Consider the following 25,341-nt stretch of genomic DNA (forward strand, 5'->3'; position numbering starts at 1 on the left):
TACACTGCGATCCACCTGTAGAGATGCTTAAGGGCACAGGTGACCTGCCTAAGTTCCTCATCTTCAAAGGAGTTAGAGGCATTGATGAGTTATTTTGACATGGTTTGTCCATTGTCACGATTGGTCCAGGTCAGACACTGGGATTATTTACTACCAAGACCCTGAAGTGATCTACTACCTCCATCTCAATGTCTCATTTTGTTTTGTTGAGACGAAAAAAGGATGAATTTTCTTTTGTAGAAAAAAAATCAGGCCAGCCTTTTTTTCCCACAGACTTGCTGTCTGAAATATTGCACAAATTAATCTATAAAAAGGCTGCGGCCTATCTCACTGGCCCCAGTATCCAGTGGTGTGAAGAGGCTTCCAAAGATGCACTTGCCTGGAAAATCACCTGAAAATAATTGACTGCAGGCCAATTCCCAAAATGGCCCGGGTTTTGCAAGATCTGAAATTTAGGTACATGCAAAATAAATCAAAATTAAAGATACTGTAAAAATGTTAAAATGGCAAAAAAAAGGCAAAAAAAAACAAAAACATAATTGAAAGTGAATTACTTAACCCCTTGTTTTCATTCCCTGATGACCAAAAGAAACAGAGGCAAGAGTTGATTATTTGGTCCCTTTGTCTTTTCTGGTCTTCTGGAAGATAACAGCAGATGCTTCCCCGCAGAACGACTTTCGGCACTCCTCCCATATCCCCAGTTCTCTTGATATTAAAAAAAATCTATTGATCAATACCATTCTCATTGAAATTGATGCACAAAGGATTTGACCTGCTGCAGCACTTGGGAGCCAATTGTTTTATGCACATACAGTACTGAGCAATGGCATCAAGATTGAGTTTTGGAGTGCCTGGACTGATGCTATGCACTCTGTTGCTCTACAAGTCTGGCATCTCTGCATTTGATTTCAAGTGCATGCAAATCCTGGATTTGTTGGAGTTTAGCAGGAAAAATGCAAGCAGCTGCTTTCAACGATGTTTGGGACCTCGTTAAATGTCAATCGTCACTGGAGGAAGGCACCCTCTCCATTGTGACGTTGGTGGGAGGACGGACAGACTCCTGCCCACCTCACTTGTCAATCAACGGCTACCAATTCTGGCATGGCAGAGGAGTTGATGTCAGCAGTGGATTGGTCTTCTCTTGTTAGTTGCCGCCTGGACCATCTACCAAGTGGAGACCCCCCCCCCCCCCACTTCATTGTGATGTTGGAAGGCATCCATGAATGATTGGGGTTCTGCAATTTCAAAGTGCTCCCCAAAAGGGTTCTGTGAGCTAAAAAGTTTGGGAAGCCCTGTCCTAGTGACATATTGTTCACTTGTACTTGCAATCATGGACTGCTTATTTTCTTTAAATTAAAATGTATGGTGGATGGACAACATCTATTGTTATTGAACCACCATGCTACTATTCATTAACCTGTCATAAAATAACCTTTTGAAATTGCAAGGCTGACAAAATCAAAATCACAATGACCGATCACTCCCAGAGACTATGTGCCAGGAAGGCAAACTGTTAATATGTTGCAATTTATCAACAATTACTCTATGCTGACAGAAACGTGCACTACCTCCTGCAACATTGAACGCTGGACCAGTATCACACACTGATCATGTACCATGATCACAGTGTCATGACACTACTTGACCTGCTGAGTTTCTCCAGCTTTGTGTTTTTACAGAATCATGCAAGCCTGATTCTGGTGAAAAGCTGCAGATTCATTTCATGTAAAGGCCATCCAGCTAGTATCTGATGCACCTCTTGGCTGGGTCATGGCATTGGGTTGATTTTTGGAATGGGGGCTCCTTTCATCCATATCATTCATTGATCTGGTCTTGTAGTCTCTCTGGGAATAGTGTACCAAACTTCCTGGTCACTGTGTACATGCATCTAACACACTGACATCAGTGTGGAGGGTTTTTACTATTGTAGAAAGTGCTGGTTAATTTTGTCAAATCATAGTGGACGGAGAGGAACAGAATGAGTCAACAATTTTTCTTTCCCTTTTTCATCTTGACATATCGAAGAACTAACTGCCTGCAAAGCAAATTCAGTATCAAAGGGTTCGTGATTACACTGGTTTTGCAAATTTCATATTTCACTGGAATTTGGTTGTTGCTATACAACAAATTTGCTCAAACAATACAGGATGCAGCCAAGTGAAGCTCGAAACATTACATATCTTGTAGGCACTAGAAGACAGATGTCCTTTTGAACTGTGATTCTGTTAATTGTACTTCAAAATTAATTTAAAATACAAGTCTTATTGTCCAAAATTACTTAATCTCAGTTGATAACATAAAAAAAATCAAATATTTCTTTTTTATCACTTACTCTGTATTTTTGTGGTGATTAACTCGTTACTCAATTATTACCATTTTATGGAAGGAGGTTATAGACCAACCACTGAGCAGCATTTCACACGTATCAATAGACACTGAACATTCTCAACACACAGTCAGAGAAAATTCCCACTTCCAGGCAGACTGGATATGTCAATGTGGGGAATTTCAATATGGTAGTTCAAAAGGTATAAAACCAATTGTAAGGGAAGTTTAACACTTTTAATTAAATTGAAAATACTATTTCTGTTATGGGAATCGTTCTCAACACTAATCTGCTAACTCAAACAAATAACATTCAATTTGTTATTTTTTATTCCACCAATTTCATCTCTGCTCTCTGGTTTAATCTCTTTTTTTGTCAATGGATTTAAATATTGCAAGTTTTGGTTATCTGACCACTGAATTCCTCTTGCTTTAATTTCCAATAATTCTGATAATAGGGTAAAACTTATTTTGGAACTAACTTTCCACACAAACATCAATTATGACCAGAATATTTTGCTATCTTTCCCAATGGCAAGAACAAGATATTAATGAGAAAATCTAACATATGGCCCTGTGGCCCCATCAGATTGAATCATAGAGAATTACTTCACAAAAAAAGGCTCCCCTGGTCCATGCCAAACTATTTATTCCACTTAGTCCCATCGACCTGCACCCTGACCAAAGCCCTCCATACAACTATGTACCTATCCAATTTTCTCTTAAAAGTTGAAATTGAACTATATCCACTATCTCTGCTGGCAGCTCATTCTACTCTCTCACTACTTTGAGTGAAAAAGTTCCCCTGAATGCTCCCCTTAAATATTATATCTTTCACCCTTAATTAATGTTCTCTAATTTTTGTCTCACTTATCCTCAGGGGAAAAAGCCTGTTTACATTTACCTCAGCTATGCCCCTCATAATTTTGAATACATCCATAAATCTCTTCTCATTCTGCATTGCTCCAGGGAATAAAATTTGAACTGATTCAACCTTTCCCTATGAATCATAATTTTAAGACCTGACCACATCCTTGTAAATTTTCTTTGCACTCTTTCAATCTTATTGATATCTTTCCTACAGGTAGATGTCCAAAACTGCACACAATATTCCAAATTTGGCCTCACCAATGTCTTGTACCACTTCAACATAACATTCCAATTCCTGTACTCAATACTTTATTTAGAGTGGCCAAGGTCTTTTTCAACCTTATCTACCATGCCACTTTCAATGAATCATACATCTGTATTCCAAGATCCCTCTGTTCCACCACACTCCGTAGTTCCCAACCATTCACACTGCAAATCCTATCTGGTTTGTCCACCCATTGTGCAACACCTTATATGGCATTAAATTTCATCTGCCACTATTACAGCCAATTTTTCCAGCTGGTCCAGATTCCTCTAGAATCTTTGAGAGCATTCCTTCCTGTCTACTACACTCCAAATCTCAGCGGCATTTTCAAAAATTTGCTGATTTAACTTACGTTATTGTCAGATCATTGATATTACAGTAGATGGCAAACCACAATGAACCCAGCACTGTTCCCTGAGGCATACCCCTAAGCACAGAGCTCCAGTCAGAGAGAAAATCTTCTTCTACCACTCCATGGCTTCTTCCGCAAAGTCAACATCCAATTTATTACCTCATCCTGGATGCCAAGCAACTGAACCATGCATAATCTTGTAAAGACCTTGTGAAGGTAGATGTAAACAACATCCACTGCCTTTCTCTCATTAACTTTCCTTATAACCTCCTTTAAATACTCTACAAGATTGGTTAGATAGCCAACAGAACTTTTCTCTTATGCACAAGGTCCTCAAACTTAATAAAACTGTACCACTTTCTTGGCCAAACTCTCCCAAATGAAGCCATTCCCTGACAAATATCTTCCAAATCTCAAGCAATAACCCCTCAATTTAGATGAGGCTCTGATATCTGTAAAACAGTCAGAAAAATCTACACATTCCTTTGAATAGTTCAAGACCTCATGTGGCCAAAAGGGTAGCTAGAGCTCTCATCAGTCATTGGAAAAGTCACAATATAAAGAGTCTCAAGTTAACAAAATCCACACCAATGTTAAAACTTTCATATTCATTGTAACTTGGAAATCAGGAAACCCAGAGATATACAGTCCATTGATCACTGTGGAATCAGACAAGGAGAAGGTGAGAACATTTAGGTTCTTGGGAGTCACTATCTTGGAGGATCTTTCCTGGACCCAACACACCAATAGCATCGTGAAGAAAGCACGATAGTGCCTCTACTTCCTCAGGAGTTTGGTATGACATCAGAAACCCTGGCAAATTTCAACAGATGCATGGTGGAAAGTGTGCTGACCGGCTGCATCATGGACTAGTATGGGAACACCAACATCCCTGAGCATAAAGCCCTCCAAAAGGTAGTGGACGCAGCCCAGGACATCACAGGGAAAACCCTCCCCACTATTGAGTGCATCTACAGGGAACGCTGTCATCAGAGAGCAGCAACAATCATCAAAGACCAACACCACCCAGCACATGCTCTGTTCTCACTGCTACCATCAGGAAGAAGGTACAGGTGCCACAAGACTTACATCACCAGGTTCAGGAACAGCTGCTACCCCTCTACCATCAGGCTCCTCAACAATAAACCCAATCAAGGACTTATCTAAGGACTCTTACTTGTGAACTTTATTGATTTTCTTTAATCTCCCTGTATTGCAGTTTCTTTGCATTCGTTTATAGTTCTTTTGATTGTTTACACGCTCACGTTGTGCACAGTTAATTGTTGCACTACCAATTCGTGGTAATTCTGCCACGCCCACAGGTAAACAGGATGTCAGAGTTTTATATGATGTAATGTATGTACTCTGAAAATAAATCTGAAATCTGAAGTGATAAACCTCTCGGCTTTCATAATGGGCAGCTGGATAAGTTCATTGGAAGTTAGCAGAAAGACAGGGTGGTCAAACCTCCTGTCTTTGCATCAGCAGATGGATAAGAAGAATGCAAGAGTGAGGAAGAAAAATCGACAACATGCGTAGAGCTGCAAGGGACAAAAATGTTGAAGAGCAGACACCCTATGAAATCAAAGACAAATATTGCTCACTTCTCTGATGCATGTTTAAGCCAAAATAAATGAAGTATTGGAATTTTTTTCAGATACTTACAGGTTTGTATCGTAGTGCATCCCGATAGGAGCCAAATAATGCTGCCTGTGCCTTAAGAAAGGCCCTGGCTACTCCATCTCCAGTGGCTGTAGACTGCTTCTTCAATTTGTATTTTAAGGATGAGACCTGTACAAAGAGAATAACAATACATTTTAAAATCTGTCATGAACAATGTTTATGACAATTTTTTTTAAATATTCTCTGCTTTGTTAACAAAACAGAAAGAGGACAGATTGGGAATTGCAGACCAAGGCATGTTTTTGCATTGTGTGGAGTTCCCACTGAATGGTGACTGAGAGACATGGATTTAAGTCAGGAACTTCAGTAAGCTATGGGTGATGATGCAGTTTTGTATTTAAAGTATTAAATAAATTGGATTAAGTAAATTCGTTAATCAGAGAGGCAAATCATGGTATGTGATATGATACAGCTTACAGTATATGAGAGTTGATGTAATCCATGGCTGCAGCTTGAGGAACTTTGGTTCAGAGCTATGTCTGAGATTTGGAACTGCAATATATCAGCACAGGAGAGTAGACATCACAGAGACCTTGTTGCACAGTGGTCAAGTGGCAAATTAAAATCCCTGGATAATTAGCTTTCAATCAATTGGTTAAAAAAAAGGGCACCCAGATAACAAAGAATGGAGCATAAAACTGGCAGAAACTGTTGATGGGAATTGTTCATGACCCCCCCCCCCAAACATTAGCTGTAATTTGGGTATTGGATAAATCAATAAATTAGAGGCAGATGTATCAAGGATAATGCAGCATGCTTGAGGGAATTTAATGTACATTTCGACCAAATTACCTGTGGAGAAAATGACAGAAGATTTTCTGGAAAAATAGGTGAAGGATTCAACAAAGGAACAGGCCATTTTAAATATAGAATTGTGTGGAGAAAGAGATAATCTTGTGGTCTTAAAGGAAGAGTGATTGCAATAGGTAGCATTTTAAACGAGACCGAAACTGATGCAAGTTCAATCTGGAAACAGGGTTAGTTAACCTGAGCAAAGTATGGCACTAAGGCATGAGATGGCTGCAGCAGATTTGGGGACAATTAAAAAAACTCAAACAGCAAATTAGCAATGGCTAACACTTAAAGAATTACAGTATCGTTGAAAGAAAATATGTATTCCCTCAAGACACAAAATATACAAGAACAGCTTGTCCAGCCTGCTGTAAAACAAGATAAATTAAAGTCAGTATTAAATCAAAGGAAAAGGGTTATAATATTGCCAGAAAGAGCAATGAGCTTGAGGGTTGGAAAGGAAAACAGAACTTGAGAATAATTTAGTGAGAAACATTAAAAAAAAGACTGCCAGTTCTTCTAAAGATGTCTAAAATGAAAAAGATTAGCTGAGTTAATCTAAGCCCCTCACAGCCTGAGACAAAAGAAATTATATTGCTGACCAAGGAAATGGCAGAGAAATTATAGAAGGCACAAAACACATCCCAGGAGTTGTGGAATAAATGAGAGCAGCAGTATATAAAGATCTCAAAGAAACTTGCAACAGAAAAGACAATGTGCCAGTGAAATGAATGGGACTACAGAATAAGAACTGGGTTCTTCATTAGTAAGGGCCTCAAAAGTTATGGGGGCGGGGGGAGGCAGAAGAAAGGGGTTGAAAGAAAATGAAGGGCTGAATAGCCTTATTATGCTCCTTGGTCTTATGGCTTATAAAAGTAAATCACATTGATAAATTTGATGACAATTTTAAGAGACTGTAACTATCAAAATAAATAAGAGGAAACAGCTTGTGTCGTTTAATTAGACTTTCATTTAGCCTTTGATACGATGCCATGCAAAAGGTTCCTAAACACAATTGGAACATATGGGATTGGTGGTAACATATTGGCAAGGAATGAGAACTGGTTAATATCAAGTCAAGTCTAGTTTATTGTCATCTAATTGTAAAAGGTAAAGGTTCTATTATTGTCACATAATACTACATCTAGAATGTAACGCACATGAAATTCTTTGACTTTTGTCTACCATAAGGCAGACAGAGAGTTGCCACTTTGTCCAGCGCCCCTCACAGAAACCTGCAGCACCTGGTGTTCCTAGACAGTCTCCTCTCCAAAGTACCTGCAAGGCATGAACCTGCTTAGTTTCCAAGATCAGACAATCACAAGTCCAACCTGATGAAACAGCTTTTTCTGGTTTTCGGTGCAAAAAAAAATGCAGACCTACAACCAGACATAACACACATCCAGACAAACAGTACAGATTCAGGACAAGCATTTTATCTAATCAAATAAATAAATATTGTTCCATGAATACAGGAGTCTTGGAGAGACAGAGAGTAGGAATAAGTTAGTTAATTTCTTCAGTAAGATGAGAGCCAGGGAGCATCAATCTCTGGGTATATTCAAGATGGTGTCTAATGCATTTTTGTTTTAAAAATGGTACCGAAGCCAAATATCAATTACGATCTCACCAAACAGTAATTAAAATGCAAGGGATCAAAAGGTAAACTCTTGCTTTAACACCTTTATTCCTCCACCACTTCTACAGGTGCACCATTGAAAGCACACTTGCTAGAGCGGCATTCTCAACGGGGCTCTATGGCCTACCGGGGTGGGGGGTGGGGGGGTATTTAAGTAAAAGCCATGATTTCCTCTCACCTCATATAAGTACGGAAAAAAAAGAAACATGACAGCTTCAGAGGGAAGGGCCCATAATTTTGAGCAGAGTCCTGGGGGGCCCCACAGCTGAAAGAAAAGTTGAAAATGGCAGTTCTAGACACATCACAGGAAGGTATGGGAGCTGTACTACCCAAGATCATAAGCTACAGAAGGGAGTGGATGCAGCTCAGAACAAGACACAAACTTCCATGGACTTCATCTGCACCTCCTGCTGTCAAAGAAACGCAGCCAACAAACTGAAGACCCATCACATCCTGAACACACCCTCTTCTACCTCCTCCTAGCATGCAGGGGGCTTAAGAGTGGTGAAAGGTTAAGGACAGTTTCTTCTCTGCAGCTGCCAGGTTCCTGAATGAACCACACAACAGTGGTACAATGTTGCCTTTTCTTGGTACTAATTGGGCTTTCTCTTCCTCGCAACTTGATATTCTGTAAATTGTGCTCTTCACTCAGCTGTATGAAAACATTAGAGACTACACCTCTTCCAACCCTTTCCCCATGTAAGGATTCCATTCTCTTTTCTCAATTCCTGTCAATATTGCATCTGAGGACTTCCATGCCAGATTATCAGATGTCCTCCTTCAGCAAGGTGGCTTTCCCTCTACCATCATCAATTCGGCACTCAATACACATCTGCCCTGACCCCCTCTGACCCTATGCAGCAAAGTCAGGGTTATTCTTGTCCTCACTAGACACATTATTTCCACTAGACACATTATTTCCCTCTCTCCTTCTGCAGGGACTGCTCCCTTGTGACCCCCTTGTCCACTCCTCCCTTCCAACCAATTATCCTCTTGGGAGCTCCCCTGTGACTGCAGGAGATGGTCAAATTGTGCCCACACCTCCTTCCTCAGCACCATTCAGTCCTTCCAAGTGGTCATCTACTGCATCCGGTGCTTTTGCTGTAGACTCTTCTTCATCGGAGAGACTGGACACAGACTGCGAGATCGCATTGTTGAGGCACAATAGTGTGGATCTCCCAGTGGCCACCCATATCAATTCTCCATCCCATTCCCTTGCTGCCTTGCTGACGTGTCTGTCCATGGTCTCACATACCCCCAGACTGCGACCACCCCTAAATTGGAGGAAGAACATCTCATCTTCTGACAGGGCACCCTCTAACTGGATGGCATTAATATCAACTTCTCTGGCTTTCATTTAAAAACACCTCCTCCTGTCATCTCTCCATTCCCTGTCTCCTTTCACACAGACATGATCAATTCTATCTAGTTCCTTATCATATCCAATTAATAACTTTTGTTGGTCTGAATTCCTCTCCCATTGTTTGAATTCTGAGACACTCTGCCTTTTCTGAATTTTCCTTGAAGGGCTCAGGCCCTAAAGGTCGGCAAAATATTTTTGTCTCCTATAGATGCTGAAAAGACCAGCTGAGTTCCTCTAGCATTTCGGTGTGTTTACTCCAATCACAGTGTCTGCAAACTTTCGTGTTTCACTGAATATTAGTGATAACCTCTTAGTCTGCTCATAGAAAAATCCTTTCCACTATCTGAGGTATAATGTGATAATGAACTGAAATATTTTGATTTTTGGCTGTTAATTATTTCACTGTGCTTCAGTGAGCAGCTCACCTTTTCAGATCTTCATTGGACTTGTGCAACATTTGGCCAATAACCAAAAAGAACAAAATGAACAGGAGCAGCACCCATTGAGCCTATCTCCACCAGTTAGTAACATCATGGCTAATCTGGCTGTGTACTCAGTCCCACTTACCTGCCTGTTTACCCATAATCCATATTTCATCTACTGTTAAAAAAAAAATCCACCCCTTTGATACATTTATTGGGCAAAGAAATCTACAGATTTCTGGCAGAAGCAGTTCCTCCTCATTTTCTTAAATCTACCAAATCTTGAGGCTCTATCTCCTAATTCCAATATTCTTGCCAGTGCAAACAACCTCCTTGCTTTCGTAACCCCTTTCATAATTGTATGTGTTTCTGTAAGACCTCCCTTCATCCTTCTTAACTCCTCTGGCTACTCAATCTCTCCTCATAAAATTCGAGAATCAACCTGGTGAATACTCTCCAATTTATTTTGACACTCAGAACTACATAGATCCAGTTCCTTGTATTAATATCACTTCAGGATTAAAATAACAGCAAAACCAGGATTAAAATGGGATAATATTCATTTGTATACACCTCTGAGCAGCACACCTTTAAAACCTCTCAACAAATAAGTAGTAATTAAACCATTCTTTCCATTTTAATCTATTTCAAATGAAAAGACAGCACAACATTCAGTAAAAGAAATCAAATCGGAGCACAATTAACTGCTCGTACTTGCTGCAAAATGAAATCAGACCAAATTTTCACCAACAAGATATAATTAGCAATGAATTGCCTATTGAAAAATAACCAAGTGAATAATGCAGTCAAGGGATGAGTAATGAGGAAATACTGTTACTAAAAGACTTGATGCAGTTTTTTTTTCTGTGCTTCAGATAATGATTTGCTGTTTAATTACTCATTATACTTCTTTTAATAAAGATAACCAGCACAGTACAAGGCATCAGAGGAAACTAAGCACCACAGGTGATAAACCTTTTCTGCAGTGACATTTTTCAGTGTAAAATCACAGTTGCTGTGATCTGATCAAAGTAAGGGACCCCCATAGGGTCCAATTACAGACATATTTTTATGGAAAAATCATTGAGTTATGATATTCATAATCTATGCAGAAAGGACTTTACAATATAGGTCTTTTCCCAATAGCTGTGATCTTTTCAATTTACATCAAGGGTTGATGGCTGCAGATGAAAGTTTTGAAATCCAACTCATTTAGTGCTCTGACTGCATATACCAAGCCTCATTAAGTATTTTCAATTAATTTCAGCACAGGTTGCAAAGTGCATAATCTATATCTCTGTGATGAGAAAGGTTAAAGAACATACAAACCCACTGGACTTTCTATGCCCTTTCAATTAACATGATATGCTGGATTCATTCTATAAACCATCAAACGATGAAACATCAAGATTCCTCAGTCTGATAAATTTTAACAGGTGCAACAAAACACTACGCCTGTGGTAAATTCTACAAGCAGAACCATTGAGGATTATAAAGAAATAATAGGGCAATGTTGATTCAAGCATCTCAGAAAATATTTTCTCAGATTCATAAATTAAGGAATTATATAATTTAACTGGAAATTAGTAAATTGCCACATTTTCTGAGGTTTTGTAGTTTCAGAGCCCACGAACAGTTACTGAAGGAAATGCTCTTTTAATTATTGACAACAGGGTACTGAGGATCCTGTTTCAAATTAAATTTCCAAACTCAAGTAATATTAAAATTTATTTTCCACATCTGCTAAGGTCATTAAAAAGAATCAGAGCTTGCCCTATTAAATTAGGGAAGGAACAAAAAACAGAGGCAAAACAGTAAAGCTACTTGGACTGGACCATGCTTAAACCTTGAGCTTTTACATTGTACCATGTTAATTTGTGGCTTTAGGGTAAAGTTCCCAGTGTTTGCATTTTGTTTCCTTTGACACAGTAAAGCTCTGGGCTTCATTAATTAACCAACCAGAAACGAGACAACCTTTAATTTTCTTCTCTAGAGAGAGAAACATCAACGATCAGAGTTCTATAGCATGGACATAAGCACACCTAATCAGAGTTAGCATTGCAATTAGTGCAATGCTATTACAATGCCAGCGATCCTGGGTTCGAATCTGTCGCTGCCTGAAAGGAGTTTCCAGGAAGAAAAGACCCAAACTATCCAACCTCTTCTTGTAATTCAAGCTGATCAGTTCCAGTGATATTCTCGGGAAACGTTTCTGTATCTTTCCCACCTAATGATATTTCTCCCGGCTGACCAAAACTGTGCACAATAATCCAAGTGTAGTTGCACCCACATCTTGTACAATTGTAACATAATGTCCCTCTTCCAGTATTCAGTGCTTTGACTGATGAAGACATGCATTTCAAGCATCTTCTTCACCACCTTGTACACTCGCATCATCATTTCATGGAACTATGTAGCGCCACCACCCAATCCCCCCCACAACCACCCATTTGTCTCCCTAAGGCCCTAAATTCACTGTGTATGTCCTGGCCTGATATAAATCTACCAAAATGCAGCACCTTGGGCACAATAGAGGAACTTACAAAGATTGATTGGGAGAGGTTACTTGTAGGTAAAAGGGTTTCTGGCAAGTTGGAAAGTTTAAGGATAGAATGTTCATGATGCAGTGAAGGGCAAGGCTGGCAAGATGGCAATTGATTAGATTCATCAATATTTTAAAGTATTTTTTAGGACTGGCTTGCAAATGGCATTCATGACTGTTTAGCAAAGTATAGCAACTGTGCCATGCACTGTATGTGCAGTATTGCATTTAGATGGTAGATGCAAAAATCATATCGAGTACATATCTAGGTTAATAAGACAGCTTGTTGTTAGCCATGTGCCACAGAGGAAAATGCATGTATGATTTCAGAACATGGGCAACAGACAGGATGAATCCTGGTGCAGCCAATAGGTTCTCAGAGATGCAAATTCACCTTTAGAAGGTTTTGAAGAATTTGCAGACAGAGGATTTTAAGATGAAGATGGAAAATCTGATCTCTTCACTGGCAAGAATCCCTTCAGAACATGTCATGTGGCTGTGGATAATACTTGTAAAAATATGTAGACTTAACCAAAATCTGTGAACTCAAATCAGACAGAACACCAAGTAACGACAGTGCCCACTATTAATTTTCATGGTTTAATGAAGGGGAAAATTATGCCGTCACAACTTTATTTGGTGAAATAACTTGCAGATGATTTTTTTCTGTTTCACTTCAAAGTAATCTGCAAAATTGGAAGAGATTTATTTAATGTAAGTGGTGCACAATTGGCAAGAATCAGCACATTTACATTTTTAATGTCTTCACATACTAATGTTATTAATGAGGATGTCCACCTGGGATGTAGCCTGGATTGAAGGTCTGCAGTTATGGAGAGACATTTGTCCCTGGAGAAAAGGAAGCCAAAGGGGGAATATAATAAAACAAAAAGAAATAATCAAAGAGGCATTGATTGGGCCATCAAGCAAGAGAGCTTAAATTTCAGATGAGTGTAAGTTTTAAAAGTGATCTGATAAGCAAGTTCTTTTACATCAAGAATGGTTGATACCTGGAATTTCCCGCCAGAGATCGTGGTGGAATCTGATAAATTGACTACATTTCAGAGGCATTTAGATCAGCACTGAAATAGGTGAAGCACAGAGGAATATGATCTGAATGGAAGCAAATAGCATGAATATACGTGGGCGTGGTGTGTCAAAGGACTCATTTCTGTGGGTTGTACAACACTAATTCCGATTAATAATTTTTAATTACACTGGGATACAAACTACAGCCTGCTTTGGCCACAGTTTTTCTCTATGGAAACCATCAATGTGGTACCGAAAGCTGCTAAATGATAACAATGGTGCAAAAAAGGAAGCTAAAAATAACCAAATGGCCAAGTTTTCATTTTCTCATGGCTTTAATCTTACAACATTGGGTTAATGAACAAGACCAGCATTTTGTTTCTCACTGCAATGAACTGGAATTCACTATCTGTGTGTGTAGATTAGACGGTCAACCCCTCCCCCATCGATCTAGATATAAACCCTGTTTTCCCACCTTACCTCAGATTTACCTGAAGACCACTGTAAATACTGGCCATTAGTTGCAAGCTAACAAAAGCACGTTTGTGCCCCTCACAAGTCTCCGAGTACTATCGATCATGTTACAATTTTATTAGCTTGCATTTGAAGATGGGATGGAAGCCTTCTCGAAGCCTGGCATGCTACAGGTTGACCTTCTGTCCCCAGAGGACCCGGAGAAATTTGCCTACTGGTTGGAGTGCTTCCATTCCTATGTTGCGGCGACCCAAGAAGACTTGGAAGACTCTAACGGCCTCTGGAGATCGGCCCTCCCCTCTCAAGTTGGACACAAGGGATATGTGGTCACCAGGGACTGTGTGACGTACAAGATGGCCATCTTACACTACATGAGGCCCAAGAATGTCAGGCGAGACACTGACTCTCACAACGTTGGCAATGACTGGGTGAATCGCTAGACGACTACGTCCTGGAACTATGATTGCTGACGAGAAAGTGCCACTATGAGGCAGTCTCAGCCTGTGTGAGGGAAGAAAAACAAGTCTGGGATACTCTTGTGGTTGGAGTGAGTTCAAGATATGTGAGGCAGTGACTATTGGAGTTGGGGAAGAAGGACCTTGCCAGTACCCTTGAACTAGCGAAATCCCTCGAACTAGCCCAACTGGGAGAAGACCATCCTGCTAACAAAAGCGGTGCCTTCTCAGAAAGCCAGGACTGTGGTGCACAGCTGCCCCAGGTACCGACTACCATGGCCACATGTGACTGGGAGTGCTACTTTTACCGACAGGCCAAACACCCCTGCACCAGATGCCCCGTGAGAGACTTCGTGTACTCAGGATGCGGTAGGAGGGGACATTGGGCAAAAATCTGTTGGACAAAGGGAAACCCTAAGAAGGCTACCGCGTGCGCAGCCCCTGAAAAGTCGTACAGCCTGTGCCCAAGCCCAGAGGCGCGGACCCCACCTCTCCATGCTGCTCGCCTCATGGCGCAAACCGCTACATGAAGAGAAGCAACAGCAGGAATGGCGGCCATCACTGCTACCGGAAGAGAAGCAACGGTGGGAACAGTGGCCATCTTGTCACGCCTCATGGTCAATGGCGGCAGTGGGAGCAATGCAGTCTCCAGAGTGCTGACATCAGTTATCTTCTACCAAGTGAAACCCCACCAGCTGTAACTCGATGATGGAGGAAAAGGTGAATGGACATCTGACAGACTGTTTAATAGACACTGGCTTGATGAAGAGCTTTATAAACTCTATGACTCCACGCTGGTACATATTAAAGGTTTACCCCACGGACTACCATATCTATCCAGCGTCTCAATCGTATTCGGCGACTATTCAGGGATATTGTATTGTGCACTTAACTGTAAAAGGTGGGGGGGGGGGAAATTTTGCAAGTTACGATTCTATGTATTTAAAGGCTTGTGTGCTTCTGTGTTGCTGGGCCAAGACTTCCTGTGTCATATGAAAGACGTGACCATGGAGTACTCAGGCCCACTCCCCCCAATCACAGTGCAGAACAGAAGGTCCCAAAACCCAGACACTACATGCAGTCTCTTCATTCTGAATATTGAACACCCCCCGCCCACCCCCCCCCCACACCGTTTCAGAACCTAACCCCCAACTGTAAGCCGATAGCCACAAAGAGCAGGTGATACAGAGCAGGGGTCAGAGAATTTATTAGAGCCGAAACACAGTGGCTGCTTAAGGAAAAAAAATAATTGAACCCAGGAACAGTCCATGGAGAGCCCAGGTAGTAGTTGTGTGAGAGGGAGAAAGGCCCAGGCTAATGATTAACTATAGCCAAATTATTAATCAATTCACATTCCTGGATGCATAACCCCCTCCCACGAATTTCAGACATGGTGAATGAAATTGTGCAGTATTGGGTCTATTCGACCATCGACCTGAAAGCTGCATATCACCAAGTACCAATCTGTTCCGGGGACTGTCCCTACAAAGCATTTGAGGCAGATGGACCGCGTTATCAGTTCCTGAGCATCCCTTTCAGTATTATGAATGGGGTCTTGGTCTCCAGAGAAAGATGGATGAAATGGTAGACAAGAACGAGTTAAGGGCGACCTTCCCCCATCTCGACAATGTCACCATTTGGGGAAATAACCTGGAGGACCACGACGCCAATCTCCAGAAGTTTCTCACACTGCCATACCTGAACCTCACACACAATGCCAATAAGTGCGTGTTGGCCCAGACCCCGAGCGTATATGCTCCCTCTTAGACTTCCCTATCTTGCGGACCATGAAGGCACTAAGGAGGTGCCTGGGCTTCTTCTCATACCTCATTATGCTGACAAGGTCCACCCCCTTTTAAAATTCACCTACTTCCCATTATTAGCTGAAACCCAGGCAACTTTTAACTACGTCAGGAGCTACATCGCAAAAGGCACCATGAAGGCGGTGGAGAGCAATTCCTCCGACATAGCTCTGGCCGGTAACTTTCTTTTCCTGCACCCTGAAAGGCCATGAGCTCCGAAACCTGTCTGTGGAGAAGGAGGTTTAAGCGATTGTGGAAGCCATCAGGCACTGGAGGCACTACCTGGCTGGCACTCTGCTCACTGATGAACAATCTGCAGCATTTACATTCAATAATATGAACATGGGAAAAATAAAGAATGACAAGATTGCGAGATGGAGGATCAAACACTCCACCTATAACTATGAGATGGTGTATAGGCTCAATAAGCCTCCAGATGCTCCATCCCGAGGAAGCTGTCCTGATGCACACACCAGTCAGCTGCAGCCACTTCACGACAAGCTCTGCCACCCAGGCATCACCTTCATGGCCCACTTCGTCAAGGCACGCAACCTGCCCTTCTCTATTGAAGACATCAGGGAGATGACCGGGTCATGCCAGATCTGCACTGAGTGCAAACCGTACTTCTACCGCCCTGGCATAGCGCACCTGATAAAAGCTTCCCGACCCTTTGAATGACTCAGTGTCGATTTCAAGGGGCCCCTTCCTTCCACCAATGGAAACATGTACTTTCTTAATGTTATCGATGTGTGCTCGCATTTTCCATTCACTATCCCCTGTCTGGGCACCTCCACTGCCAAGGTGATCAGAGCTGTGCACTCCATTTTCATCATTTTCGTGTATCCCAGCTATACTCACAGCAACCAGGGCTCATCGTTTATGAGCGATTTGCTACACCAGTATCACCTCCAATAGGGTGACTAGCTACCCGGGGAACCGACAAGTATAAAAGGAGAACGCAACGGTCTGGAAGACTGTAAAGCTAGCCCTCCAGTCCAAAGGCCTTCCAGACTCACAATGGCAAGAGGTTCTGCTCACTGCACTCCACTCCATAAGGTCGCTTCTCTGCACCATGACCAATGCCACTCCTCACGAACTAATGTTTGCATTCCTGAGGAAATACACATCAGGATCACTCTTCCAATATGGCTAACAATATGGCTAACAGGTCCTGCTGAAAAAACACCCGAGGAGAATCAAAACAGACCCACAGTCGAGAAAGTACACCCTCTGCATGCATATCTGATGTATGCCTATGTGGCATACCCGGATGGCAGGGAGGACACGGTCTCGATCAGAGATCTGGCACCTTCAATAGACCCACAATGGGCCTGGAACCTCCAAACTTCCTGCGCAGGGTTCCAGATGACATGTTTCCAATGGAGCCTCCAATAGAGGACCCCAGAGTCCCCTTCAAGTTCCACTACCCAAGAACCACAGGAGGAGCAGGAAGTTTTGGAAGAGAAAAGTCCATCAGTGCTAAGTTGCTCAATTAGAATAACCAGGCTCCCAGACAGACTCAACTTGTAAATAATTGTAATTTTTTTTTGCTGAACGAGGTCTCTGTTTTCACCCGCAGGTTCTTTTCTGAAGGAAGAGGTGAATGCAGTGAACTGGAATTCACTGCCTCTGTGTAGACGGCTGATCACGCCCCTTGGTCCGCCCCTGCCGGTCCCAATATAAACTCTGTTTTCTTGCCTTACCCCAGATTATACTTGAAGACCTCTGTAAATATTGGCTGTTAGTTGCAAGCTAAAAAAAAGCGTGTTTGTGGTCCTAACCACTCTCCGAGTACTATCGATCACGATACACTCATACACTTTATCCAGGGAAGCCTTTGTGAATCAATGTTTAACTGAGGTATTTTATATCTACATTAACTCAAAACCTCTCTGCATGGAAGTAAAACAAAGGTCTGCAGAAGCTGTGATTGCAATAAAAACTCCAAAATGATGGAGGAACTCAGCGCCTGTAGGAGGTAAAGATATATAAACAACACTTCAGGGCCTGAACGTATGAGCAAAAAGCAGACAGGCACCTGAATAAAAAGGCTGGGGGAAAAGAGAAGAAATTCAGGGGGAGGAGTACAAGTTGAACAGACAAAAGGTGATAGTTGGAAAAGAGAAAAAGGTGAGAATTGATCAAGGGAGGGTCTGGCTCTGTGAATGCAGAACTGGAGAAAAGGAGACAGAAAGAAAGCAGAGAGAGAGAGAGAGGAAAGGAGGCAGAAGGGAAAGAGAGAAAGACAGGGGTAGAGAAAAGGCAACATGGGGACAGGGAAAGGAGAGTCTAAATGAAAATGGAGAAGCTGATGTTAATGTCATCTGGTTGGAGGGTGCCCAGATGGAAATCAAGGTGCTGTTCCTCCAATTTGTGGGTGGTCTTAGCCTGGCAATGTATAAGACCATAGTCAGGCATGTCAGCATGAGAACAGAGCAGGGAATTGAAATAGGTGACGACTGGGAGGTCTCGCTATTGCGGCGGACAGAGCTAAGGTGTTGGACAGTGATCTCCCAGTCTGCGCCCAGTCTCTTTGATGGAGAGGAGACCACAACGGGAGCACCGGATGCAGTAGCTGACCCCTGCAGATTCACCCTGTTGCTTCACTTGGAAGGACAGTTTGGGGCCTCAAGTGGCGGTGAGGGAGGAGGTGTTGGAGCAAGTGTAGCACTTTTTGCGGTTATTGGGGTAGGTACCAAGGGGGCGATTGGTACCAAGGGGGCGATTGGTAGGAAGGAAGGAATAGATGAGGGAGTCATGGAGGGAATGGTCCCTATGGAAGGAAGAGAGGGGAAGATGTGGATGGATCACATAGTATGTGACAGAAATAGTGGAAATGTTGGATGCAGAGGCCAGTGGGGTGGTAGGTGAGCACAAGGGGAATCCTGTCCTGGTTGTACTTGGGGAAGAGGGTGCTAGGGCAGATGAGTGGATAAATGGAGAAACGTAGGTGGGCCAAGTTGATGGAAGTAGCAGTGAAGCCATGTTTTTTGAAGAAGGAAGACTTCTCGGATGATCTGGCATGAAGACCACATCCTGGGAAAAGATGTGATGGAGACTGAGGAATTGAGAGGATGGAATAGAATCCTGACAGGTGACAGGGTGTTAAGAGGTGAGGTCGAACTCATTGTGGGAGTTGGCATGCTTGTAGAAAATGTCTGTCAAAAATTTGTCTCCCGAAATTGAGTCTGAGGGATTGAGAAAGAGGAGAGTGTTGCAAGAGATGCACCAAGTGAATTTGAGGTCAGGATGAAAGTTGGCGGTGAAGTGCATAAAGTCAATGAGTTCATCATGGGTGCATGAGGCAGCACCAAAGCAGCAGAGGAAGAGTTGAGGAGCAATGCTTGTGTTGGGTTGTAGCATGAATTGCTCCATGTAGTCAACAAAAAGCCAGGTAGAGCAGGGCCTGCGCAGGTACACATGGCTACCTTTTTGAATTGGAGAAAGTTGGATGATTCAAAGGAGAAGTTATTGAGGGTGAGGACAAGTTCTGCCAGCCGGAAGAGGGTGGTGGTGGAGGGGAACTGGTTGGGTCTGTTGTTGAGGAAGAAACAAAGGACTTTAAGACCTTCAATATGAGGGGCAGAGGTGCATAGTGATTGGATACTCATGGTAAAGATGACAGCCAAGTTTCGGGAAATGGAAGTTAATGAATTGATGGAGGACATGCGAAGTATTGTGAATGTAGGTGGGAAAGGATTTGACTGTGGGGACAAATCGGAGTCAGGGTAATCAGATACCAGTTCAGTGGGGCAGAAACAAGCAGAAATGTTGGGTCTTCTGGGGCAGTTGAGTTTGTCGATCTTAGGTATAGGGTAGAACCGGGCAGTGTGTGGTTAGAAGCAGGTTAGAGGCAGTGGAAGGGAGATGACCCCTGAATTGATGAGAGACAGTGCCCGAGATGTTGGTTTGATGAGTTTTGGTGGTGATCTGTTGAAGTGGAAAGTAAGAGGAAATGTCTTAGAGTTGTCATCTGGCTTAGCCAGGTAGAGGTCAGTGACCAGACCACAAATACACTGCCCTTGTCTGCATATTTGATTACAAGGTTGGGACTGGAGTGGAGAGAATGGATGGAAAGTCATTCTGTGGCGGTGAGATTAGAATGAGTGAGGGGAGTGGTGAAGTTGAGACAGTTGATGTCTCGGTGGAAGTTGGAAATATAAAGGACCAGAGCAGGCCTGTCCAAAGTGTCCAGGAGGCAGAAGAAGGTTGAAAGTGAGACAAGAGTCTGTAGTGGGGGGTGGTGGAGAATCTTGGTTGTAAAAGTGGAGATGACAGAAAATGATTTTGGCATTGTAGCATGCGTGGAACCCGAAGATGTTTGGGTGAAGGGGGACGAAGGTGAGGCCTCTACTGAGGACAAAATATTCTGTCTTCAAGAGGGGAAGGTTGGAGGGCATATTTAAGACTAGGCATGGGTTGGAGTGTGGGGGTGGGTCAATGGCATGGAGGGTATGAGGTGGGAGGAGGATGAGGTGGATCAGGAGGTGAAGGGTTGGAGGGATCCAAAGGAAGAAGGGGTTAGGGAAGTCAGAGTGCAGAAGGGGAGGGCAAGTGGTGCCGGAGTGGGAGTTTGTGAAGGAGGCTTGGTCCTGTAGGCTGCCAGAGCCAGAGGTGAGAGTCTGTGATGGTGGCTCAGTCCAGAAGGCCGCTGGGGCCAGGTTGAGAGTTCACGTCAGAGGCTCCTTACACGTGGAAATAAATAAATGGTTTTTCAGAGGCTCGTCACATTTATTATTCTTCATCTGAAAACCCACAGTACTCCCTGAAGCAGAATAGTACCAATATTTCTAATAGTCCATAACTCTTAAATATTATGTGTGAATATCTGACAAGAGACCATTATTAAGATGGCAGCATACAACGCAGCAGTATGTCTACATGAAAACAGTTCAGTAATTCAGGACAACTGTGACCTGGAGACCTTTATGACAACTGAGACCAATACAAAAACTGACCTTATAATAAACTCCATATGGACTAAAAATCCCTGTGACATGAACTAAACATGTAGCTAAACACATCTTGTAACAGCTTTACTCAAATCAGCAGTAGGTCTCAATCACATTTTTAAAAATTATTTTATCTGTGAAGGGCAAGGAGAGGAGCACAAAATATTAAAATATGAGATGCAACCTGATGTCCTTTTCAAATTCAAAAACAATGTCCTATAGATGTTGTTTAGAAATCTGCATGTTAATTTCTAGAAATGCACAAGATTCTCAGAAATGGGTACATTTTGCACGTGCATTGCAATACACTGTTTACAATTTGTTTAAATTGAAATGTGGAATACTAATCATCCTGATTAGCAAAGTAAGGTAGTAGAAGCAATACAAGATCAAAGTAGGGATGTAGTTGACATCTCATTTATCAGGCTACATTGATAAAGAGGCAGCCTCTTTAACCATGGTTTTTAATTTAGACCAGTATCCTTTTGTGCCGTTAAAATAGAAATTTCTTCCCTAATATCTTAGTAAAAGGGAAAATGGTTGATTTTAAAACAAATAATGTATTTCCATTGCAAACTTCTTACTAAGTCAGTGAAAATAAATTAAAAGGCACAGGAAAACTAGTAATTCAAGGAAGCCAATGTTTCAGTACACTGTAGATCAAAGGATCAATTTTGTGACCCCAACTGTAAAAAAATATTTCTTATTATATTGACCAGTGCCATCCGAACATTAATTAAAGGAAAAAGAGCTGGCAGGTGGCAGGGAAACAGGAGCTGATAATTGGCCCCCTTCTTCTACTTGCCTTCACAACTCAACTCGTTCTTCAGTAGGAAATGCCACGAGGCAGACAGAAATGCATACTTTGTAATTTCATGATTAACTATAACATGAAGAGACTTACATTTTAAAAAGCTACAACTGACGAATGCCGATATCTTTCAGATCATGAACTTCATTTATGATTGGCTGCACCACTCAAAACCACTGCAGTTATAGTCAAAATTTTGAGAATATTGTCTTTGCAAAATTCAATTTACAGCTCCTGATTTTCACAAAGCAATTCAACAAATGTGATACCACTAATGACTCCTCCCCCACCCTCACATCAACCCATTTATGATTACTGAAGGGATTTTTATCACATTAAATGAGCTAATGAAGTTTAAAAAAACACTGCTCCATTTTGACTTACCACTTCACTCGGTAGATTGTGAAGGTCATCAAATGGTGTTTCCAGTGTATTTGTATCTACATTTAATATAATCACATCTTCTAAAGCTTTACTCTTCACCTTCTGTGGAATAGAAGAAGAGGAAATGTTCAGCACTGTTCTAAATAAGATTGCTTCGCTTTCTTAAATTGGCCTATGGCCTTCAGAGCTGTGAAAGGAAATATCGTTTTTGCAGTTACCATGTCACCAGCCAGAAGTGTTCTCCCAAGGGACAGCAATCTCACTAACTGAGTGTGAGTGTTATTCCCTGTATTCAGCAACTTTTTGGCAGTAACACTGCTCTTATAGGTTGCAGTGCACAGCCAAATGAGTAAAGTCACTTCCAAAAAATTTTTGTGTCAAATATAAAGCTTTTATAACTGGACCATAGAACTTGATTTTGTGCTGAAATGATAATGATAAATGATAATGAGTTTGTCACAAAAATTGAACAAAGCACATAGGTACCAAGATTTTTACTTGCTGCAAGTAAACAGGTAATTTTAAAAATAAATATGACATAAACAATTAAAAAAAACTAGAATAGCATTAATTAAATTAAAGAGAGACAATAAATAGAAAAAAAAAGGTCATAAATATTCAGTTACCCTAGTACAAAATAACAATCTTGCAGACAATTCCTTTGTTGTGTTGGAACAATCCCTGATTAATATAAGAGCCTGATAGCTTCTGGAGAGAAAAGTTCTTGAATCTAGAGGCAGGCTTCTATAATTTCTGCCCGAAGGTATTAGAACCATTGAACAATTAGAGCACAGAAACAGGCCAGTTTGACCTCTCTAGCCTGTGCCGAACCATTTTTTTTAGTTCCAATGACTTGTACCCTGTCCATAGCCCTCCATACCTCTCATATCAATGTACCTGTCCAGTTTCTTCTTAAATGTTAAAATTGAGCTCACATTGACCACTTCAGCTGGAAGCTAGTTCCATACCTCCACCACTCTCTGTGTGAAGAAGTTCCTCCTCATGTTCCCCCTAAACTTTCCCCTTTCACCCTTAACCCACATCCTCTGGTTTGTATCTTAGCTACCCTCAGTAGGAAAAGCCTCTCTACAGTTACTCTGTCTATTCCCCTTGTAATTTTAAATACCTCTATCAAATCTCCCCTCAGTTTTCTACGCTGCAGGAAATAAAGTCCCAATCTGTTTAGCATTTCACTGTAACTCAGTTCCTGAAGTCCAGGCATCATCCTAATAAATCGTCTCTGCACTCTTTCCATCTTATTGATATCTTTCCTGTCGTTAGGTGACTAAATCTAGGTGTGAGCATAGTTCAGCTTAGTGTAGAGTCATGAAACAGACTTGATGGGCCTAGTGGCTCGCTTTTGTTCCTTTATCTTTTGATCTTCTGAAAACTGCACACAATACTCCAAATTTGGCCTCACCAACCTTGACAAAACATACCAACTCCTGTACTAAATACTTTGATTCAAGAAGGGCAATATGCCAAAAAATATCTTTACAAATCAAACCGCCTGCGATGCCACTTTCATGGAATTATATATATATATATGTATTCCCAGATCCCTCTGTTCTACCACACTCCTCAGAGGGACATTCACCGTGTATGACCTTCCTTGGTTTTTCATTCCAAAATGCAAAACCTCACACTTGCCTGCATTAAATTCCATCTGCTATTTCTCAGTCCAATTTACCAGCTGGTCCAGATCCCTCTGCAAGTTTTGAAAACCTTCCTCGCTGTCCATAATACCTCCAATCTTAGTGTCATCTGCAAACTTGCTGATCCAATTTACATTAACATCCAGATTATTGATGTAGATGACAAACAGGAATGGTTCCAGTTTTGATCCCTTAGGCACACCACTAGTCACAAGCCTCTAGTTTGAATAGCAATCTTCCACCACTACTCTCTGGCTTCTCCCGTCCAGCCATTATCAAATCCAGTTCACTAATTCACCACGAATACCCAGCATCTGAACTTTCCTGGCTAACCTCCCATGCAGGACGTTGTCAAAGGCCTTACTAAAGTCCATGGAGTCAACATCCAGTCTTGCCTTCATCAACTTTCCTAGTAATCTCCTTGAAAAACTCTGTTTAGTTAAACGTGACTTACCATGCACAAAGCCATGTTGATTATCCCTAATCAGTCCTTGGCTATCCAAACCATTGTATATCCAATCTCTTAGAACACTTTCCAATAATTTACCTACTACTGACGTTAAGCTCACTGGGCTTTAATTTCCAGGGTTACTTTTGGAGCCTTTTTTAAGCAATGGAATAATGTGAGCTACCCACCAATCCTCGGGCACCTCACCCATGGCCAAGGACATTATAAGTATTTCTGCCAGAGCCCCTGCAATTTCTACACTCGCCTCCCTCAAGGACCAAGGGAATATCTTGTCAGGCCCTGGGGATTTATCTACCCTTATTTGCACTAAGACAGCAAGCACTTTCTCCTCTTTAATCTGTAAAGGTTCCAAGATCTCACTGCTTGTTTCACTTGCTTCCCACAACTCTGTGCCCATTTCCTGGATGAATACTGATGGAAAAAAAAAATTAAGATCTTCCCCATCTCTTCTGACTCCTACAAAGCTGACCACCCTGATTTTCCACGGGATTAATTTTGTCCCTTACTATCCTTTTGTTCTTAATATACCAGTAGCACCCCTTAGGATTTTCCTTCACGTTGTTTGCCAAAGCAATCTCGTGTCCTCTTTTAGCTATCCCGATTTCTTTCTTGACGTTTTTCATGCATTTTTTTTATACTCCTCAAGTACCTAATTTGCTCCAGTTGTCTAAATCCATTGAAAACCAAGGTTGCCTATAACTGCTAATCTTGCCTTTGATCCTGACAGGAATATACAAACTCTGTACTCTCAAAATGTTACCTTTGAAGGTCCTTCACTTACCTCACACATCCTTGCTGAAAAAAAACAATCCCATGCATTCTGGATCCTTCCTCATTTCTTTAAAATTGGCCTTTCTCTATTTGTAATCTCAACTTGGTCCAGACCTATCCTTTTCCATAATTAACCTGAAACTAATGGCATTATGATCACTGGACCCAAAACGTTCCCCTACACATATTTCTGTCACCTGTCTTGTCCTGTTCCCTTATAGGAGATTCAATATTGTACTCTCTCTAGTTGGTACCTCTATATATTGCTTTAGAAAACTTTCCTGAA

General features: G+C 41.7%; 1 protein-coding gene across 10 annotated transcripts in view; it reads right to left on the bottom strand.

The window, feature by feature from the left end:
• dennd1b (DENN/MADD domain containing 1B) overlaps positions 1-25,341 on the bottom strand; it is a 399,979-nt gene that overhangs the window by 84,119 nt on the left and 290,519 nt on the right. For all 10 annotated transcript variants that reach the window (XM_069937870.1, XM_069937871.1, XM_069937862.1 and 7 more), the window contains 2 exons: positions 22,161-22,262; positions 5,478-5,603 (listed from right to left, as the gene is read on the bottom strand). In XM_069937870.1, the coding sequence (XP_069793971.1) occupies positions 5,478-5,603; positions 22,161-22,262 (228 nt within the window). The remainder of the gene's footprint in view (positions 1-5,477; positions 5,604-22,160; positions 22,263-25,341) is intronic.

This window comes from Narcine bancroftii, chromosome 5 (assembly GCF_036971445.1).
Source record: "Narcine bancroftii isolate sNarBan1 chromosome 5, sNarBan1.hap1, whole genome shotgun sequence".
In the NCBI taxonomy this organism is placed as follows: Eukaryota; Metazoa; Chordata; class Chondrichthyes; order Torpediniformes; family Narcinidae; genus Narcine; species Narcine bancroftii.